The 23,262-nt window shown below is 45.5% G+C and overlaps 1 protein-coding gene across 2 annotated transcripts in view; it reads right to left on the bottom strand.

The window, feature by feature from the left end:
- The window catches only part of gabra2a (gamma-aminobutyric acid type A receptor subunit alpha2a), a 42,217-nt gene that overhangs the window by 18,348 nt on the left and 607 nt on the right, over positions 1 to 23,262 (bottom strand). For both annotated transcript variants that reach the window (XM_055863433.1, XM_055863431.1), the window contains exons 2-6: positions 22,842 to 22,927; positions 22,028 to 22,149; positions 7,814 to 7,881; positions 5,659 to 5,879; positions 5,253 to 5,335 (exon numbers count right to left, since the gene is read on the bottom strand). In XM_055863433.1, the coding sequence (XP_055719408.1) occupies positions 5,253 to 5,335; positions 5,659 to 5,879; positions 7,814 to 7,881; positions 22,028 to 22,149; positions 22,842 to 22,912 (565 nt within the window). In that variant the 5' untranslated portion in view covers positions 22,913 to 22,927. The remainder of the gene's footprint in view (positions 1 to 5,252; positions 5,336 to 5,658; positions 5,880 to 7,813; positions 7,882 to 22,027; positions 22,150 to 22,841; positions 22,928 to 23,262) is intronic.

Genomic DNA, 23,262 nt, shown 5'->3' on the forward strand with positions numbered 1-23,262 from the left:
ATTACGCCATGATGTAAAAGGGGTATTAGTCCCTGTCAGTCTGCCCTCTGAATTTGCTACAATGTTCTTCTGTGTATCTTAGGTGAACACCTTGCATAGACTACAGACAGTAGCTTAGAGAGTCTTACAGCTAGACCTATATGAGAAAAGAAAGTTCAGAATAGAGGGGAATAAAACATCTGTGCATAATGGCAACCATTAATGACCTTATCCATGGTGTTTTACTAACAGTAGTATTTCCTTCTAACGACTATAGGCTAGGCTATGTGAGCACACCCAATTAAACAAATTATCTTGGGATCCTGAAGACCGAGGGCTATGCGTGTGTATGTGTCTCATGTCAAGCTGCTACAACACCGCTATTTTGCAGCCCATTATAAACCTATAGCACCTGTCTGTGGGAGAAGAGGCATCTCAAGGACCACTCCTGCATGTTTAAAGTAGCTATTCTTAGGCTCTGTTTGAATATATTAATTGATGGATTCTCCCTTTCTTGAAATAATCCTTGATATAAATATAGGCCTATTAGATCAATGATGATCAATGAGCATAGGCTATGCATAAATAAATAATCACTGATCTGACATGACTTGGTTGGTAGACTAGAGTAAAATCTCCTTTCACTATCCATCTATTGGTGATGTCTTCAAGGATGGGAGGAATGAAGGACACATAGGTAATCCCAAAACAGGGGCATTGTCTCCGTTATAGGCTATTTGTCTCAGCTATATACCGCTAACTTAGGCTACCACTTGTTCACCTTATAGAGGCTAGTGGCTAGACCTATTAGATAAAAAATTGCTGTCTCAGGCGGGGCTTTGCCCAAACCCCCTGCCCCGTGACTATGCAAGGTCAATGACAGGGGTTTTGCGGCAGCCCTTGAGCCCAACCGAAACGCGCAATCCTTCTCCACGCAATCCTTCTCCACGCAATCCGTGACTTACATTCACAAGATTATAAACCTAGGCCTGTAAGATTACTTGGAAGTGTACATAAAACACCATGCCATTATGCACAAATTTGTAAGTTAATAGGACCATCATTTCTATTAGCCAATGTGCAATCACTGGAAAACAAAATTGATGATCTACGGTGGAGACTATACTACCAACGAGACATCAGAAACTGTAATATCTTATGTTTCACCGAGTCATGGCTGAACGATGACACGGATAATATAGAGCTGTCTGGGTTTTCCGTACATCGGCAGGACAGAGCAGCTACGTCTGGTAAGACAAGGGGTGGGGGTGTGTGTCTATTTGTCAATAACTGCTAGTGCGCAATGTCTATATTAAAGGAAGTCTTGGGGTATTGCTCGCCTGAGGTAGAGTACCTCATGATAAGCTGTAGACCACACTATTTACCAAGAGAGTTCTCATCTATATTATTCATAGCAGTCTATTTACCACCACAAACCAATGCTGGCACTAAGATCGTACTCAACAAGCTGTATAAGGCCATAAGCAAACAAGAAAATGCTCATCCAGAAGCGGCGCTCCTAGTGGCAGGGGACTTTAATGTAGGCAAATTTAAATCCGTTTTACCTCATTTCTACCAGCATTTCACATGTGCAACCAGAGGGGAAAAAACTAGACCACCTTTACTCCACACACAAAGAAGCATACAAAGCTCTCCCTTGCCCTCCATTTGGCAAATCTGACCATAACGCTATCCTCCTGATTCCTGTTTACAAACAAAAACTAAAGCAGGGAGTGGTCAGATGACGCAGATGCTACATTACAGGACTGTTTCGCAAGCACAGACTGGAATATGTTCTGTGATTCATCCAATGGCATTGAGGAGTATACTCCCTTAGTCATCAGCTTCATCAATAAGTTGATCGACGATGTCATCCCCACAGTGACCGTACGTACATATCCCAACCAGAAGCCATAAATTACAGACAACATCCGCACCAAGCTAAAGGCTAGAGCTGCCACTATCAAGAAGCGGGACACTAATCCAGATGCTTATAAGAAATCCCGCTATGCCCTCAGACAAACCATCAAACAGGCAAAGCATCAATACATCAATACACACTACTACACTCTAGCTGACGCTCGTCGGATGTGGCAGAGCTTGCAAACTATGACGGACTACAAAGGGAAACCCAACAGCGAGCTGCCCAGTGACAGGAAACCACCAGACGACCTAAATTACTTTCATGCTCGCTTCGAGGCAAGCAACACTGAAGCATGCATGAGAGCACCAGCTGTCCAGGACAACTGTGTGATCACGCTCTCCGTAGCCGATGTGAGCAAGACCATTAAACAGGTGAACATTCACAAGGCTGCAGGGCCAGACGGATTACCAGGGCGTGTACTCAGAGCATGCGTGGACCAACTGGCAAGTGTCTTCACTGACCTTTTCAACCTCTTCCTGACCGAGTCTGTAATACCAACATGTTTTAAGCAGACCACCGTAGTCTCTGTGCCCAAGAATGCGAAGGTAACCTGCCTAAATGACTACAGCCCGTAGCACTCAACTCGGTAGCCATGAAGTGCTTTGAAAGGCTGGTAATGGCTCACATCAACACCATCCTCCCGGAAACCCTAGACCCACTCCAATTTGCATACCGCCCCAACAGATCACGCAATCTCAATCGCACTCCACACTGCCCTTTCCCACCTGGACAAAAGGAACACCCATGTGAGAATTCAACACCATAGTGCCCACAAAGCTCATTACTAAGCTAGGGACCCTGGGACTAAACACCTCCCTCTGCAACTGGATCTTGGACTTCCTGCGGGCTATCCCCAGGTGGTAAGGGTAGGCAACAACACATCTGCCACGCTGATCCTCAACACCGGGGCCCCGCAGGGGTGCCTGCTCTATCCCCTCCTGTACTCCCTGTTCACCCACGACTGCGTGGCCAAGCACGACTCCAACACCATCATTACGTTTGCTGATGACACAACAGTAGGCCTGATCACCGACAACAATGAGAGGGAGGAAGTGAGAGACCTGGCAGTGTGGTGTCACGACAACAACCTTTCCCTCAATGTGAACAAGACAAAGGAGATGATTGTGAACTACAGGACAGGCCCCCATTAACAGAGGTAGAGGCTACCTGGGGCAGCAGGTAGCCTAGTGGTTAGAGCACTGGACTAGTAACCGGAAGGTTGCAAGATCAAATCCCCAAGCAGACAAGGTCAAAATCTGTCGTTCTGCCCCTGAACAAGGCATATAACCCACTGTAGGCCGTCATTGAAAATAAGAATTTGTTTCTAACTGACTTGCCTAGTTAAATAAAATAAAAATAAAACATTGGTGGAGTCAGTTGAGAGTTTCAAGTTCCTTGGTGTCCAAACACACCAAGACAGTCATGAAGAGGGCACAACTACACATCCCCCCCCCCCCCCTCAGGAGAGTGAAATTATGAGGCATGAGTCCCCAGATCATCAAAAAGTTCTACAGGTACACCATTGAGAGCATCCTGACTGCTCTCAACTGCTCGGCATCCGATGATAAGGCGCTACAGAGGGTAGGGAGTACGGCCCAATACCCAATACATGGGGCCAAGCTGACTGCCCTCCAGGACCTATGTACTAGGTGGTGTCAAAGGAAGGACGAAAAATTTTCAAAGACTCCAGTTACCCAAGTCATAAGACTGTTCTCTCTGCTACCTCACGGCAAGCCGTACAGCAGCGCCAACTCCAGGTCCAAAAGGCTCCTTAACAGCTTCTACCCTCAAGCTATAAGACTGCTGAACAATTCATCAAATGGCCACGCTGACAATTTACATTGACCCCTCCCCCTTTGTTTTTACACTGCTGCTACTCGCTGTTTATTATCTATACATAGTCACTTTACCCTCTGCCTACATGTACAAATGACCTCGACTAACCTGTACCCCCGCACATTGACTCATTACCGGTACCCCCTGTATATAGCCTCGTTATTGTTATGTCATTTTATTGTTGCTTTTTATTGTATTTTTTACTTTATTTAGTCAATATTTTCTCTATTTCTTGAACTGTATTGTTGGTTAAGGGCTTGTAAGTAAGCATTTCATGGTAAGATCTATCTGTACCTGTTGAATTCGGCGCATGTGACAAATATTATTTTATTTTACTTTTCGTTTCAACAAATAGGCTGCTGGCCTAGCTGTTACTCTCTAAGATACTATGCAAGGTGGTGGCATACACAGGGGATTGAGGATAACATTGTAGTGAATTCGAAGGGCACCATGACAGGGACTGATGCACACAACTCCTTGTCTCTGCGCAATCAGTGACAATACCAAGATAGTTAACTTGTGTTCCGACAATGCACTATGCATGGCCGTTAAGAATACAACCCACCCGTCTCTACCTAGGTATGTAACCACACGGTGTGGTTCCTCCTTCTGAAAATAATCTGTGGCACAACCTCTTCCAGGTCCTAAGGACATCTACCTTGTGCACGACACAAGTAATTTTTCCAACAATTGTTTACAGACAGATTATTTCACTGTATCACAATTCCAGTGGGTCAGAAGTTTACATACACTAAGTTGGCTGTGCCTTTATAGAGCTTGGAAAATTCCAGAAAATTATGTCATGGCTTTAGAAGCTTCTGATAGGCTAATTAACATAATTTGAGTCAATTGGAGGTGTACCTGTGGATGTATTTCAAGGCCTACCTTCAAACTCAGTGCCTCTTTGCTTGACTTCATGGGAAAATCAAAAGAATTCAGCCAATACCTCAGAAAAAAACTTGTAGACCTCCACAAGTCTGGTTCATCCTTGGGAGCAATTTCCAAACGCCTGAAGGTACTATGTTCATCTGTACAAACAATAGTACGCAAGTATGAACACCATGGGACCACGCAGCCATCATATGGTGAGACAAAATCACGACTCGTCAGTGAAGAGCACTTTTTGCCAGTCCTGTCTGGTCCAGCGACGGTGGGTTTGTGCCTATAGATGACGTTGTTGCCGGTGATGTCTGGTGAGGACCTGCCTTACAACAGGCCTACAAGCCCTCAGTCCAGCCTCTCTCAGCCTATTGCGGACAGTCTGAGCACTGATGGAGGGATTGTGTGTTCCTAGTGTAACTCTGGCAGTTGTTGTTGCCATCCTGTACCTGTACCGCATTGCTGTTTATGAAAAGCCTCATTTTACTTGTGAAGTCAGAATGAACCCAACTAACTAGATGTTTCAGTCTCACAGGCAACCAGTTAAACATCCAGCAAGAAACAAAGTCCTGCCTCTAGCTCAATCAGTTCCTTACAAAGTAAAATAGAAGAAAGAATGAGGAGATAAGCTTACAACTGCCAAACTTCAGTGGACAGGAGTGGGAATCCATAGGGAAGTCTTCGAGGTGCATGGGACATTCCGCCTGGACCGTTAACCTGAGTAAATACAAAAATACAGACGCAAGAGTTCACATCACCCCAGAACCTCAGGGAGACTCTCGCAGTGCAGTTGTTTTGTTGTGCTACCATGTTTCTTTTGAATGGCCTCATCTCTCCTCACTTTCAGGCTATGCTGAGACATTGTATGTACACATCCTGTATGGTTTTCATAGGGTGATGCTGACTGCCTGTACAATAGCAGTAGATCTCAATGCTGGCATTGGCTGCTGCACTGACATCACCTTGTCCTTAGACCTGAGGACAGCTCTGTTAGCCCTCTAATGAAACCAGGAGTAATAAAAAAAACAAGCACTTGTTACCTCATAGTGTACAGCAGTGTTCCATCCTCCATGATCCGGAGCAGTTTGTTGGGCATGGTCATGTTGTGAGCGACAGATTTCTTCCCATTGTGGAAGAAGGTATCTGGCGTCCAGATTTTACTGGCCATCAGGTTGTTCAGCCGCAGGATATTCATCGGCCCATTGAACTTCAGCCGCTCGTCAATCCAGCTCTGACGGAAGAACACGTCCACAGTGTATTCCTGACAAAGAGCAGAGTACAAAAGACTTCAGCACAGGTTGAGATATGGGTAATGTCCCCCCCCCCCATCACAATTCTCACAATATGTAATGAAGAGACTGTAATGGCAGAGGGTGTTATACAAACACCTTCGATCTGGTACACCTACTGCTGCATCATAACATGTGTTTTGAATAATTGAATAAGTATAGTGAAACGTTAAGGGTATTAAATCTCCTCAATCAATAAAAAAAAAAAAAAAAAGTGTGTTCTAAAGTGGTGCCTCCTGAGTCAGTGTTTGAGGTTGCACCTGGTTTGTTATGTCTGGGGACATGCAGAGTCAGTGGTGGATGCCTGCTCCCTGCCCTCTGGCAAATGTCATGGTGAATTTACATCAGTACCCCCTATCCCGTCAACATCTGACCCTCTGGGGTCTGATGGGTACAGCCCCCCTTCCCATGCACACAGCCCCCAGGCTCCTGACCCCAAAGGGCTTTACTGAGCAGTTCTTGGGGCGACACACAAGGGTAAATGATTCCTGGACTCTGAAACCCTTTGAATTTGAAGCCCTTAAACAAAAACACATGCTCAAAGACTTCAATGACAACTGTGAAGTTGCAATCCATTTATCCCAGAGAAAATTACTTTCTTTGTTAACACACTCCAAGAGCACAAGTTAGCGCTGTGATGTCTCACAATGGATGTTAATGTGTTGAGTTACCCCAAACAGAGAAAGCCCTATGAGAAAGCCTAGCGAAATGCTCTGAACCAGTCCAATCCACTATTATCACCTGGGTCCAATTTTTTTAAAGTTATCTATACGGATAATTTCAGCTATTGGATAGAATTAAATGCATAGAAATAAAATGAACAGAACTGGTGTCCCCATTCAAGTCAATGAATTGTCCATTCTATTTCTGTGCGTTTAATGTCTGATAGGCAAAATCTAAATAGATAACTTTGGAAAAACTGGGCCCTGGTCAGTCAAATGAAAGTAGTCTAGAATTGTATCGTCCAATATTCGGCCTAATAATGGTTTGTTTTGTCTAACACTATAACACTGATTCTATGCCACAAGAGCTCCGTGGAGGGATCACAATAAGGAGAGAGGGAAATATAGAAGCCATATATTTACAGACAAAAAGCATAGGGAGCAGCAGGGATGCTGTCAAATATATGAGAGAGAGAGAGAGAGAGAGAGAGAGAGATACAGAGACAGAGACAGAGACAGAGACAGAGACAGAGACAGAGACAGAGAGAGAGAGAGATAGATAGAGAGAGAGAGAGAGATATGCCACTATCAGAGAAACACTATCAAAGCAGAGTGATGGCCCAAGAGTGAAATGATCCACCGTGAGCTGGAAGGAGCCTCTAAATGAATTATACATGTGCCATTTTTTCTTATTTTTTAAGGCGCTAGTTCGGTAGCAACCATTTTCCCCTCTTCTTTATGGTTTAAATATTTGAGAGCAGGCTGAAATGGAGGGCTGAGAGTGTGATGGAGGGAAACTGAGAAAAGCTTTTAAAGCCCAGCATGTACGAGCCTGGAGCTTGGAGAACAAGGCCAAAGGACAGGGGCGAGAGGGTGAGACAGAGAAAGAAAAAAGAAATGGGACACAGAGAGTGAGGACTCTGTGAAGATGATATGCCTGTGTATTTACAGTATGTGTGTGTGTGTCTAAGAAAAAAAAGTGCACCTATAACGGCAACAGAGACAGACACAGCAGTGATGCTACCCCAAAATCACATGAAATGTTGATGGACCAATTACAATTTAAAGGGTCAGTCTCTGTCCTACTCAAAATATGTGAAATACTTAACATATATCAATTTATATCTATTGTTAAACATAAGCTTATATATAAAAATAATGAACTAATTAATTACTGTAAAGAAGCTGAATATATTTCACTAAGAGCTTTATCATAGTAGTCTAATACCTAGTATAACACTTACCATGTCTGTGTCTGACACTGGACCGAAACTTGTGACATAAATATCAGTCTTCACCTCTGTCACCCGATCTGTAAAATATATAAACACAAAAAATGTTTTAAATGTATTTAAAATTGCTGTTTTTATATAGTCGCAACAACTGTTTTTAATGCTTCATTCATGATTCATACGTATAATTTTAGGTCAATCTGTTCATGTCAACAAGGCATCCATTCGCAAATCCCATGTTAAAACACATGTTTTTGAGAACTGTGAGGTACATCTGGAATGAGATGTGGTTGAGATCAATCCAGCCACTGAAAGCCATGATTTCACATTAAACTTAGATGTCTGTGCTGTCATGGCAACGCTTTGTCCATGATTCCACATTTACATTTTCTCATCGCTCATATTCCTGCCTCAGACTCCCTGGTGAACAGTGGGATGGGAACATGCACTATATCATGTTACGTCTGCGCTGTCCTCATGGGGAAAACACACTCACTCTCCTCACTGCCCTTTAGACACTTTAGGGGCATCTCAATTGGCTAAAGTGGCCTTCTTTCCTGGTCTCCAACTCTCCATGCAAAGGAATTAATTCTGACCTAAGTATAGTAAAAGCAATGTTCATTTTTACCAGGTCAGAGTTACATATTGGTCATGGGTAGGGTGATTTAATGTACTCCCATATATGGGAGTACTCCCAAGCAATATCCCAGTAAGGGACACATGATACCTACTGAAAAGTACAATACAAATCCAATCTAACACTAAAGTATCATCAATGATCATTCTTATATACAGTAAATGCATGCGTGCACACAAATACAGGCCATCACACACATAGAGAGGCCATCACACAGATACACTGGCCATCACACACATACACAGGTCCTCACACACAAATACAGTCATACTCATAATTCACACTCTCAAAAATATAGTGAAGGAACAGCAAACAACTGCCAAAAGCAAAAGTGTTCAGGCAGCACCCCAGTGACCAATAACACTGAGTACAGTGCCTTCAGAAATGTCCACATTTTGTTGTGTTAAAGCCTGAAACTAAAATGGATTAAATTGAGGTGTTTTTGGCACTGGCCTACACACCATACCCCATAACATCAAAGCGGGAATTTAGTTTTCACATTTTTTACAAATTAATTAAAAATTAAAAAATGTAATATCTTGAGTCAATAAGTACTCCACTCCAGTTTTATGGCAAGCCTAAATAAGTTCAGGAGTAGAAAGCTGCATGGACTCACTCTGTGTGCAATAATAGTGTTTAACATGATTTATGAATGACTACCTCATCTCTGTACTCCACACATACAATTATCTGTAAGGTCCCTCAGTCAAGCAGTGAATTTCAAACACAGATTCAACCACAAAGACCAGGGAGGTTTTCCAATGCCTCGTAAAGAAGGGCACCTATTGTTAGATGGGTAAAAAAAGCAAACATTGAATATCCCTTTGAGCATGGTGAAGTAATTAATTACATTTTTGGATGATATATCATTACACCCAGTCACTACAAAGATACAGGCATCCTTCCTAACTCAGTTGCCAGAGAGGAAGGAAAACATTCAGGGGTTTCAGCATTTTACCTTTAACTAGGCAAGTCAGTTAAGAACAAATTCTTATGTTCAATGACGGCCTAGGAACAGTGGGTTAAATGCCTTGTTCAGGGGCAGAACGACAGATTTTTACCTTGTCAGCTCAGGGTTTCAATCTTGCAACCTTTCGGTTGCTAGTCCAACGCTCTAACCACTAGGCTACCTGCCGCCCAGGCCAATGGTGATTTTAAAGTTACAGGATGGATCAGCAACATTGTAGTTAATCCACAATACGAACCTAATTGACAGAGTGAAAAGAAAGAAGCCTGTAGAGAGAAATAAAAATATTCCAAAACATGCGTCCTGTTTGCAATAAGGCACTTAAGTAATACAGAAAAAAATGTGGCAAAGCAATTAACTTTTGTCCTGAATACAAAATGGTAGGTTTGGTGAAATCCAACACAACACATCACTGAGTACCACTCTTCATATTTTCAAGCATGGTGGTGTCTGCATCATGTTCTGAATATGTTCGTAATTGTTAAGGACTGGGACGCTTCAGGATAAAAAATAAACTAAATGGACCTAAGGATTTTTTTTTTCCATTGACAAGGTTAGCAAACTTGGGCAAGACATGCCAACAACAAATTCTGAACCTACACAACCATGCATAACTGACCAAATTATGGAAGTCAAGGATTAACATTTTGAATTCTGTGAGTGTGGAAGAGGTGATAAAAAGTATTGTTGTCCATCAAGCCACCTGGGTCTGACAACTTGGAAGGAATATCACTGAAAATGATAGCGAATGATCTTGCCACTCCTATTTGCCATCTCTTCAATCTAAGCCTACAGTGTGTGCCCTCGGGCTTGGAGGAAAGCAAAAGTAATTCCATTGCCAAAGAATAGCAAAGCACCCTATACAGGCTCAATCAGGCCGTTAGTAAACTTTTGGAAAAAGTTGTGTTTTACCAGATTCAATGCTATTTCACAGTAAACAAACCAACAACAGATTTCCAGCATGCTTACTGGCAATGGCATTAAACATGTACGGCACTTACACAAATGACTGATGATTGGCTGAGAGAAATTGATAATAAACAGATTGTGAGAGCTGTTTTGGTAAGACTTCAGCGCAGCTTTTGATATTATAGATCATAATCTGCTGCTGAAAAAACATGGCTATCCAATACCCTGCTTTACATCCCTCATCTAAAAATGTCACAGGGGAAAGACGTTTTACATGTCCCCAACCGATAGTGTTTTTTGGTTCAATTATTTGTGTTTTGTGTAACTTATTTTTTTAAACTTATTTTGTACATAATGTTGCCGCTACCGTCTCTTATGAACGAAAATAACTTCTGGACATCAGTACTGCGATTACTGACCACAGACTAGCAGAATTCTTTTTTTCCTTTAACGAGTCTGATAAGCCCGACGTGAACAATATACTGCTTTCTCGGGAAAAGGACCAGATCCCCGTGATTTGCGTGAAGAGGAGGTGGAGAAAAAGGGGCAAATGGGCGGGCTGCCTTCCTTCCATTCTGCTAGCAAACGTGCAATCTCTGGAGAATAAAATAGATGACCTACGCGGAAGATTAAATTACCAACGGGACATTCTAAACTGTAATATCTTATGCTTCACAGAGTCGTGGCTAAAGGACAACACTGTCAACATACAGCTGGCTGGTTATACGCTGCACCGGCAGGATAGAACAGCGGCGTCTGGTAAGACAAGAGGCGCCGGACTATGTATTTCTGTAAAAAACAGCTAGTTCATGATATCTAAGGAAGTCTCGAGCTTTTGCTCGCCTGAGATAGAGTATCTCATGATAAACTGTAGACCACACTATCTACCTAGAGAGTTTATCTGTTTTTTTCGTGGCTGTTTACATACCACCACAGTCAGAGGCTGGCACTAAGACAGCATTGAATGAGCTGTATTCCGCCAGAAGAAAACACTCACCCAGAGACGGCACTCCTAGTAGCCGGGGACTTATATGCAGGGAAACTTAAATCCGTTTGACAAATTTCTATCAGCATGTTAAATGTGCAACCAGAGGAAAACAAACTCTGGACCACATTTACTCTTCACACAGAGACGCATACAAAGCTCTCCATTTGGCAAATCTAACCATAATTCTATCCTCCTGATTCCTGTCTACAAGCAAAAATTAAAGCAGGAAGCTCCCGTGACTAGATCAATAAAAAAGTGGTCAGATGAAGCAGATGTTAAGCTACATGATTGTTTTGCTACCACAGACTGGAATATGTTCCGGGATTCCTCCGATGGCATTGAGGAGTACACCACATCAGTCATTGGCTTCATCAATAAGTGCATCGATGACGTCGTCCCCACAGTGACCATACGTACATACCCCAACCAGGCAACATCCGCACTGAGCTAAAGGCTAGAGCTGCCACTTCAAGGAGCGGGACTCTAACCTGGAAGCTTATAAGAAATCCGGCTATGCTCTCCAACGAACCAGCAAACAGGCAAAGCATCAATACAGGACTAAGATTGAATCGTACTACACCGGCTCTGATGCTCATCGGATGTGATAGGGCTTGCAAACCATTGCAGACTACAAAGGGAAGCACAGCCGAGAGCTGCCCAGTGAAACGAGCCTACCAGACGAGCTAAAATACTTCTGTACTCGCTTCGAGGCAAATACCACTGAAACATGCATGAGAGCATCAGCTGTTACGGAAGACTGTGTGATCACGCTCTCCACAGCCGATGTGAGTAAGACCTTTAAACAGGTCAACATTCACTAGGCCGCAGGGCCAGTCGGATTACCAGGACGTGTACTTAGAGCATGCGCTGACCAACTAGCATGTGTCTTCACTGATATTTTCAACCTCTCCCTGTCTGAGTCTGTAATACCAACATGTTTTAAGCAAACCACCATAGTGCCTGTGCCCAAGAACACTAAGGTAACCTGCCTAAATGACTACCGACCGGTAACACTCACGTGTGTAGCCATGAAGTGCTTTGAAAGGCTGGTCATGGCTCACATCAACACCATCATCCCAGAAACCCTGGACCCACATCCAATTTGCATACCGCCCCAACAGATCCACAGATGATGCAATCTCTATTGCACTCCACCTGGACAAAAGGAACAACAATGTGAGAATGCTATTCATTGACTACAGCTCAGCGTTCAACACCATAGTGCCCTCAAAGCTCATCAATAAGCTAAGGACCCTGGGACCAAACACCTCCCTCTGCAACTGGATCCTGGACTTCCTGACGGGCCGCCCCCAGGTGATAAGGGTAGGTAACAACACATCCGCCACGCTGATCCTCAACACAGGGGCATCTCAGGTGTGCTTGCTCAGCCCCCTTCTGTACTCCCTGTTCACTCATGACTGCACGGCCAGGCACGACTCCAACATCATCATTAAGTTTGCAGATGACACAACAGTGGTAGGCCTGACCACCGACAACGACGAGACAGCCTATAGGGAGGAGGTCAGAGACCTGGCCGTGTGGTGCCAGGACAACAACCTCTCCCTCAACGTGATCAAGACAAAGGAGATGATTGTGGACTACAGAAAAAAGAGTACCGTGCACGCCCTCATTCTCATCGACAGGGCTACAGTGGAGCAGGTTGAGAGCTTCAAGTTCCTTGGTGTCCACATCACCAACACACTAACATGGTCCAAGTACACCAAGACAGTCGTGAAGAGAGCACGACAAAACCTATTCCCCCTCAGGAGACTGAAAATATTTGACATGGGTTCTCAGATCCTCAAAGGGTTCTACAGCTGCACCATCGAGAGCATCCTGACTGGTTGCATCACTGCCTGGTATGGCAACTGCTCGGCCTCCAACCGCAAGGCACTACAGAGGGTAGTGCGAACGGCCCAGTACATCACTGGGGCCAAGCTCCCTGCCATCCAGGACCTCTATATCAGGCGGTGTCAGAGGAAGGCCCTAAAAATTGTCAAAGACTCCAACCACCCTAGTCATAGACTGTTCTCTCTGCTCCAGCATGGCAAGCGGTACCGGAGCGCCAAGTCTAAGTCCAAGAGGCTTCTAAACAGCTTCTACCCCCAAGCCATAATACTCCTGAACACCTAATCAAATGGCTACCCAGACTATTTGCATTGCCCCCCACTTCTCCCCCACTGCTGCTACTCTCTGTTATCATCTATGCATAGTCACTTTAATAACTCTACCTACATGTACATATTACCTCAATTAACCGGTGCCCCCACACATTGATCCTGTACCAGTACCCTTTATATACTGTAGTCTCGCTATTGTTATTTTACTGCTGCTCTTTAATTACCTGTTACTCTATTTCTTATCCGTATTTTTTAAAACTGCATTGTTGGTTAGGGGCTCGTAAGTAAGCATTTCACTCTAAGGTCTACACCTGTTGTATTCGGTGCATGTGAATATTAACATGTGATTTGATATTGTGGATCGAAAGTTAGCTGTCTAACAGAACACAAGGGTTGTTCTTTAATGGAAGCCTCTCCAGCATAATCCAGGTAGAGTTAGGCATTCCCCAGGGCAGCTGTCTAGGCCCGTTAATTATTTCAATCTTTACTAATGACCTGCCACTGGCTCTGAGTAAAGCCTGTGTGTCTATGTAAGCAGATGAATAAACACATCAGCTACTACAGCAAGTGAAATCACTGCAAATCTTAACAAAGAGATGCAGTTAAAACATTGGTGGGAAGAAATAATTTAGTCCTACATTTTTCAAAACTAAAAGCATTGTATTTGGGACAAATCATTCACTGAACTCTAAACCTCAACTAAATCTTGTAATGAATAATACGTGAATTGAGCAAGTTGAGGAGACAAAACTGCTTGGAGTAACCTTGGATTGTAAACTATCATGGTCAAAACACAATGATGCAACAGTAGCTAAGATAGGGAGAGGTCTGTCCATAATGATGCATTGTTCTGCTTTCTTAACAACGTGATCAACAAGGCAGGTCCTACAGGTCCTTGTTTTGTTGCACCTGGACTACTATCCAGTCATGTGGTCATGTGCCACCAAGAGGGACTTAGGAAAATTACAATAGGCCCAGAACAGGGCAGCACGGTTTGCCCTTAAATGTAAACAGAGAGCTAACATTAATAATATGCATGTCAATCTCTCTTGGCTCAAAGTAGAGGAGAGAAATCTGCTTGAAAATCTATGGCATGACTTTAAAGTGGTTGCCTAGCAATGATCAACAACCAATTTGACAGAGCTTGAAGAAATTAGAAAATAATATTGTACAATCCAGGTGTGCAAAGCTCTTGGAGACTTACCCAGAAAGACTGACAGCTGTAATCACTGCCAAAGGTGATTCTAACATGTATTGAGTTTGGGTGTGAATACTTATGTAAATTAGATATTTCTGTATTTCATTTTCAACACATTTGCAAACATTTTGAAAAATATGTTTTCCCTTTTATTAAATACTGTTACGGCTGTCTCTCTCCTCATCCTCGGACGAGGTGAGGAGAGAAGGATCTTCAGACCAAAATGCAGCTTGAGGGAAATAAGCCATCTTTTTATATATAACGCTGATGGCAACACGAAAAACAAAACACTTTCAAAAATACAAAACAAGAAAACGACGTAGACGAAACCTGAACATAAACTTACATAACTAACACGTAACACTTACGGACAGGAAACATACTACATCGAAACGAAACGAAACGAACAACCGAAACAATCCCGTATGGTGTAAGACATAACACAGACACAGGAGACAATCACCCACCAACAAACAGTGAGAACGCCCTACCTAAATATGACTCTTAATTAGAGGAAAACGCAAACCACCTGCCTCTAATCAAGAGCCATACCAGGCAACCCAAAACCAACATAGAAACAGATAACATAGACTGCCCACCCAAAACTAACGCCCTGACCAATTACACATACAAAAACAACATAAAACTGGTCAGGACCGTTACATAACCCCCCCCTCAAGGTGCGAACTCCGGGCGCACCAGCACAAAGTCCAGGGGAGGGTCTGGGTGGGCAGGTGACCACGGTGGTGGCTCCGGCTCTGGACGCTGTCCCCACACTACCATAGTCACTCCCCGTTTTTGTCTTCCCCTCCCAATGCCCACCCTACGCTCATGGCAGGCTGACGGCTCTCGACGCTCATGGCAGGCTGACGGCTCTCGACGCTCATGGCAGGCTGACGGCTCTCGACGCTCATGGCAGGCTGACGGCTCTCGACGCTCATGGCGCTCTGACGGCTCTGGCTGCTCATGGCTCTCTGACGGCTCTGGCTGCTCATGGCTCTCTGACGGCTCTGACTGCTCATGGCTCTCTGACGGCTCTGGCTGCTCATGGCTCTCTGACGGCTCTGGCTGCTCATGGCTCTCTGACGGCTCTGGCAGATCCTGTCTGGTTGGCGGCTCTGGCAGATCCTGTCTGGTTGGCGGCTCTGGCAGATCCTGTCTGGTTGGCGGCTCTGGCAGATCCTGTCTGGTTGGCGGCTCTGGCAGATCCTGTCTGGCGGGCGGCTCTGGCAGATCCTGTCTGGCGGGCGGCTCTAGCGGCTCCTGTCTGGCAGACGGCTCTAGCGGCTCCTGTCTGGCGGATGGCTCTGTAGGCTCATGGCAGACGGGCGGCTTTGCAGGCTCATGGCAGACGGGCGGCTTTGCTGGCTCCTGGCAGACGGATGACTCAGACGGCGCTGGGGAGACGGATGGCTCAGATGGCGCTGGGGAGACGGATGGCTCAGATGGCGCTGGGGAGACGGATGGCTCAGATGGCGCTGGGGAGACGGATGGCTCAGATGGCGCTGGGGAGACGGATGGCTCTGGCCGAATACGGCGCACTGTAGACCTGGTGCGTGGTGCCGGAACTGGAGGCACCGGGCTAAGGATAAGCACCTTCCTACTAGTGCGGGGAGCAGGGACAGGGCACACTGTATTCTCACTCTATACCTGATGCGAGGTACCGGCACTGGTGACACCGGGCTGAGGACAAGCACATCAGGATTAGTAGGGGGAGAATATACAGTGTGTTCATGGCTCTGGAGACGCACAGGAGGCTTTGTGCGTGGTGCCGGAACTGGAGGCACCGAACTGGATACACGCACTACAGAGAGAGTGCGTGGAGGAGGAACTGGGCTCAGGAGACGCACTGGTAGCCTAGTGCGTAGTGTAGGCACTGTAGGTACTAGGCTGGGGCGGGGAGGTAGCGCCGGAAATACCGGACCGTGGAGGCGTACTGGCACTCTTGAGCATTGAGCCTGCCCAACCTTACCTGGTTGAATACTCCCGGTTGCCCGACCAGTGCGGGGAGGTGGAATAACCCGCACCGGGCTATGTAGGCGAACCGGGGACAACATGCGTAAGGCAGGTGCCATGTATGCCGGCCCGAGGAGACGCACTGGAGACCAGACGCGTTGAGCCGGCCTCATGACACCTGGCTCAATACCCAATCTAGCCCTACCAGTGCGGGGAGGTGGAATAACCCGCACTGGGCTATGCACTCGTACAGGAGACACCGTGCGCTCTACTGCGTAACACGGCGCCTGCCCGTACTCCCGCTCTCCACGGTAAGCCTGGGAAGTGGGCGCAGGTCTCCTACCTGCCCTTGGCCCACTACCTCCTAGCCCCCCCCCAAGAAATTTTTGGGAATTACTTACGGGCTTTTTGGGCTTCCGTGCCAGACGCGTTCCCTCATAGCTCCGGTTCCTCTCTCCGGTAGCCTCTGCTCTCCTCAGTGCCTCCAGCTGTTCCCATGGGAGGCGATCCCTACCAGCCAGGATCTCCTCCCATGTGTAGCAACCCTTTCCGTCCAATATATCGTCCCATGTCCATTGCTCCTTCTTTTCCTGTCCCTTACTCCGTTTACTCCGCTGCTTGGCTCTGGTATGGTGGGTGATTCTGTTACGGCGATCCTCCTCCTCTCCATCTTCGGAAAAGGAGGAGTATTGAGGGAACCAAGGCGCAGCGAAGTTTGAATACATATTTATTAAACAAGACGAAAAACGAACACGAACTACACTTGAAATGATACAAAATAACAAACGACGTAGACTGACCTAAACATGAGAACTTACATTGACACGAAGAACGCACGAAATGGAAACAGACTACATAAACCGAAAACGAACAGCCAAACAGTCCCGTATGGTACATACATTACACGACACAGGAGACAATCACCCACCAACAAACAGTGAGAACGCCCTACCTAAATATGACTCTTAATTAGAGGAAAACGCAAACCACCTGCCTCTAATCAAGAGCCATACCAGGCAACCCAAAACCAACATAGAAACAGATAACATAGACTGCCCACCCAAAACTAACGCCCTGACCAATTACACATACAAAAACAACATAAAACTGGTCAGGACCGTTACAAATACACTCTGAACATGGATTTTCCTAAAACCTGTGTGATGACCGGGTGCAGAAACATTGGAGCCCTGGATAATCTCAAACAAGGTTTACATTGACTTTCCCAAATTGTGCAACAACAGTTTTTGGTAATTGTTTTGAAAATCATTATCACTTATTTCAAATTCTTTGTCATCTCAACGTGCCAGAATTCATGCATTTTTTGTCTGTTATGAGGTTTGCTGAGCTTCTTACATTTTCTTTTGCGGTCAGGAGTGAAAAACAAACAAACAGTCTGTCACGACTGTTTGGAGGATTGACGGACCAAAACGCAGCATTAGGAAAATAAGCCATCTCCTTTTATTGATGAAGAAGGCAAAACGAAACAAACACACTTACGAACTAACCAAAACAATAAACGATCGTGAAGCTAAATAAACGATGTGCACACACAGGCTACAAACGTTTAACATAGACACGGAAGACAATCACCCACAACAAACACTGTGACAACGCCTACATAAATATGACTCTTAATTAGAGGAATGCCAAACACCTGCCTCTAATTAAGAGCCATACCAGGCAACCCAAAACCAACACAGAAACAGAAAACATAGAATGCCCACCCAAACTCACGTCCTGACCAACTAAACATATAACAAATTAACAGAAATAGGTCAGGAACGTGACATAACCCCCCCCATAAGGTGCGAACTCTGGGCGCACCAGCACAAAGTCTAGGGGAGGGTCTGGGTGGGCATCTGACCACGGTGGTGGCTCAGGCTCCGGGCGAGGTCCCCACCCCACCATAATCAATCCTAACCTCCCTCTCCCCCTAAAAATGTCCACCCTCAATTTACCCCCACAAAATCCTCTTAGTAACATCAATAACATGGACAGCACCGGGACAGAGAGATAAATCAAGACAGAGGGATAGCACCAGACAGAGGGATAGATCAGAAAATAGAGGTAGATCAAGATAGAGAGGGAGATCATGATAGAGGGGCAACTCCGGACTGAAAGGCAGCTCCGGACAGAGAGACAGCTCTGGACTGAGAGGCAGTTCTGGGTATATAGCCGTTTCTGGCTGAAGGGCTCTCGACGCTCATGGCTGGCTGACGGCTCTCGACGCTCATGGCTGGCTGACGGCTCTCGACGCTCATGGCAGGCTGACGGCTCTCGACGCTCATGGCTCTCTGACGGCTCTGGCTGCTCATGGCTCGCTGGCGGCTCTGGCAGATCCTGTCTGGTTGGCGGCTCTGGCAGATCCTGTCTGGTTGGCGGCTCTGGCAGATCCTGTCTGGTTGGCGGCTCTGGCAGATCCTGTCTGGTTAGCGGCTCTGGCAGATCCTGTCTGGTTGGCGGCTCTGGCAGATCCTGTCTGGTTGGCGGCTCTGGCAGATCCTGTCTGACGGACGGCTCTAGCGGCTCCTGTCTGGCGGGCGGCTCTAGCGGCTCCTGTCTGGCGGGCGGCTCAGTAGGCTTATGGCAGACGGGCGGCTTTGCAGGCTCATGGCAGACGGGCGGCTTTGCAGGCTCATTGCAGACGGATGGCTCAGATGGCGCTGGGGAGACGGATGGCTCAGATGGCGCTGGGGAGACGGATGGCTCAGATGGCGCTGGGGAGACGGATGGCTCAGATGGCGCTTGGCAGACTGGCAGTTCAGGCATCGCTGTGCAGACGGCAGACTCCTGCCGCCTGAGGCGCACTGTAGGCCTGGTGCGTGGTGCCGGGACTGGTGGTACCGGGCTGGGGACACGCATCTCAGGGCTAGTGCGGGGAGCAGCAACAGGACGCCCAGGACTCTGGGGACACACAGGAGGCTTGGTGCGTGGTTTAGGCACTGGTGGTAAAGGGCTGGAGACACGCACCATATGGCTAGTGCGTGGAAGAGGCACTGGTGGTACTGGGTTGGGGCGGAGAGGTGGCGCCGGAAATACCGGACCGTGCAGGCGTACTGGCTCCCTTGAGCGCCGAGCCTGCCCAACCTTACCTGGTTGTATGCTCCCCGTCGCCTGACCAGTGGGGGGAGGTGGAAAAACCCGCACCGGCCTATGTAGGCGAACCGGGGACACCATGCGTAAGGCTGGTGCCATGTACGCCGGCCCGAGGAGACGCACTGGTGACCAGATGCGTTGGGCCGGCTTCATGACATACGGCTCAACGCTCAGTCTAGCCCGGCCGATACGTGGAGCTGGAATGTACCGAACCGGGCTATGCACGCGTACAGGAGACACCATGCGCTCTACTGCGTAACACGGTGTCTGCCCGTACTCTCGCTCTCCACGGTAAGTACAGGGAGTAGGCGCAGGTTTCCTACCTGACTTCGCCACACTCCCTTTAAGGCCCCCCCCAAGAAATTTTTGGGTTGAACTCACGGGCTTCCAGCCTTGTCTCCGTGCTGCCTCCTCATATCGCCTCCTCTCGGCTTTAGCTGCCTCCAGCTCTTCACGAGGAAGGCGATATTCTCCCGGGTGTGCCCACGGCCCCTTACCATCCAGTATCTCCTCCCATGTCCACGAATCCTGTGTAGGTGGGTCCTGTTGCCGCTTTACATGCCGCTTGGTCCTGTATTGGTGAGTAGTTCTGTCACGACTGTTTGGAGGATTGACGGACCAAAACGCAGCATTAGGAAAATAAGCCATCTCCTTTTATTGATGAAGAAGGCAAAACGAAACAAACACACTTACGAACTAACCAAAACAATAAACGATCGTGAAGCTAAATAAACGATGTGCACACACAGGCTACAAAAGTTTAACATAGACACGGAAGACAATCACCCACAACAAACACTGTGACAACGCCTACCTAAATATGACTCTTAATTAGAGGAACGCCAAACACCTGCCTCTAATTAAGAGCCATACCAGGCAACCCAAAACCAACACAGAAACAGAAAACATAGAATGCCCACCCAAACTCACGTCCTGACCAACTAAACATATAACAAATTAACAGAAATAGGTCAGGAACGTGACACAGTCTACTTATTTTGAATTGCAGTGAATGGTCTACAACTGTAAGCCTTGATTTAAGCCAAACCTGGGAGCTATTGTGCAATTCTAAAATCTCTCAGTGAAAAAAATCCCATTTCCCATAAATAAAACAGCCATTTCCCAGTACACATCTGGTGCATCTGTCTTCTTTGGTCTCATGGGAAACCAAATCAACTTTACTGCCTGACTGTAGAGTGCTTCTGTCATGAAGGAATATCTACAACTACAGTAGATAAACATCAACATAAATCATAGCACCTTGTGGGCTATTATAGGATCCATGAAAAGTTAAAACCTCAGTAAGTCCTCATTAAACGAGTCAAGAAAGCATATTCAATTACACAAATGGGATCAGTGACTGTACTGGGATCAGTGAGAGGCTACTGTATAACTATGATCAGTCATCTTTTATGGACCAGGCATTATAAATCACACCACTCACACCTAATGTTGGCTGCTCCGGGATCAGTAAGAAGCCAGAAGCAAAGTACATCCTTGCCAGCAATTTACAGTTGGAGGTATAGTACCACATGACTAAAGGGCTGTCCCAAATGTAAATTAGTATCTTTCTGGATGTGAATTTTCAGCAAAGCCTTGTGACACAGTTATCAGGATAATCACATTGGCACAGTAGGCATTTGGTTTTTCGTTATCTTACCTTTTTCTAACAGAATTCCCTAGTTGTCACTAAGACTAATCTTTGTACACTACATCCAGTGTCTATGCTGCTCATCAGAACTGGGACAAAGGGAGCCATTGAGGTATTGGGAGCTATTTTGCCTTGTGAGTCATGCACCCTGGGACATTATGAATTAGAGATTCCACAATCATAGTGAACCGTACACTCATACACAGCTCAATCATCATGGTGAGCCAGACACACCAAAACACACAGAGAAATTTGAGTGTCAACGGTTAAAATGGATGCACGCAAACAAAACTTCAATGTGACTGGGTCAGCCCTAATTAAAACAGCCTAGAATAGCTCTTACAGTATCTCTTCTGTTACAGCAGATAATACCTTCTGTGTTGTTGTCTTGGTGATAAGGGGGATGCAAATACAAGCTCAGTAACTCATTTTGACACCAGACAAGTTATTTGGGAATTTAAACAAGCTTCTATCTGGGGAAATGCAAGAGATTGATACAAGAACATGTTTAATCTCAAAGATATTTAACACTTTGAATAAAATATATGTCCTGGAGTCCTACTGGGTGTACAGGCTTCTTTTCCAGCTCTACTCTAACACACCTGATTATACTAATCAAGATCCTGCTGAGCAGCTGATCAACATTTAAAACCAATTTAACTTTCATTTTATATGGAAAGTATGCAATGTTAACTGCTCACCGCCAAGTCCAGGTCGTAATCGGTTGTCATAGCCATCCAGAAGGCTGTCCAAGATCCGGGTGAACAGAGTGATATTGTTTTTGAAGGCTTCTGAGGCATATGCCGATGATACCACTCTTGATCTATGTAGGTAACATTAAGTAGCAGAAACATCAATGATTAGGAGAGATGTGAGTGGAAAATTGACATGTGGGAAAAACATTGTTTTTGTGTGTTTTCCTAAGGAACATAAAAACCTAATTCAACCTCTCTCTGCCAACTTCCTCTCTTGAAATGGGACAGATCACTACGCGGCAAACAATTGTTCTGTAGCCAACTATTAAAGACCACAAAAGTGAATTAATGTGGCTCAGTTGGCTTCTTGCAAAGACAACCAGCCTCTCGCTCTCATTTGTTCATTATAGAACAGACATTTCCACCTCACCAAAGAAATTCCTAAACATTTCCGAAGATAAATGAAGGAAGGGACCAAGAAATTCATCAGTCGATTATCACATTACTGAGTTTTCTTTCTTCAGATTCATACAAATGTTCTAACTTCCTGGAGCTGTGCGCAATCTCCACCTAGAGTCTACTTCGCAGGTCACCGCGCAATTGGTGTCTCCGCTCTCCACACAAATTGTGCCACCATGTTATCACGATAATTTTAAAATAAATAGTAATTTCGGGTGACTGCTTTATTCCAATCTGAGAACCATTTAGATTGGCCAAAATGTAGAGATTTAGAACGTGCAGATGCAGTGCACGCAAACACCGCTTACTGTTTTATCTATTGATTGTTTCTTTTTTATAAAGAAAATACAACGAAACTTACCTTGACTGCCACAGTACCATCATAGAGAAGAACACCGCTAGATAATGTGATAAATCCAATCGCTTGCTCATTGCTGAAATCCAAACCTACAGAATGGGAGGATGCCCAATTAAAGGCAATATTCAGAGCCCGAAATTCCATTCATGAAGACATTCGATTGAAATGCTAAGCAATACCATTCATTCTGAATTATTGCCTTATGTTAACAAATTAATGCAAACTAATTCTATAAACTGTTTTCTCTATCCAAAATCAAATAATCATGCGCTGTATACTCTATAAAGTCCATGCAAAGACATCAAATGTGATGGCAACATGCAAACACAAATAAATTCGACCACTCCATAAAAAACATGATACATTATTTTTTTAAACGTATTGAAGTTATTGAAAATGTCATTATTATTTGCTGGAATGGAGA

The sequence above is a fragment of the Salvelinus fontinalis genome, chromosome 15 (assembly GCF_029448725.1).
Source record: "Salvelinus fontinalis isolate EN_2023a chromosome 15, ASM2944872v1, whole genome shotgun sequence".
NCBI lineage: Eukaryota > Metazoa > Chordata > Actinopteri > Salmoniformes > Salmonidae > Salvelinus > Salvelinus fontinalis.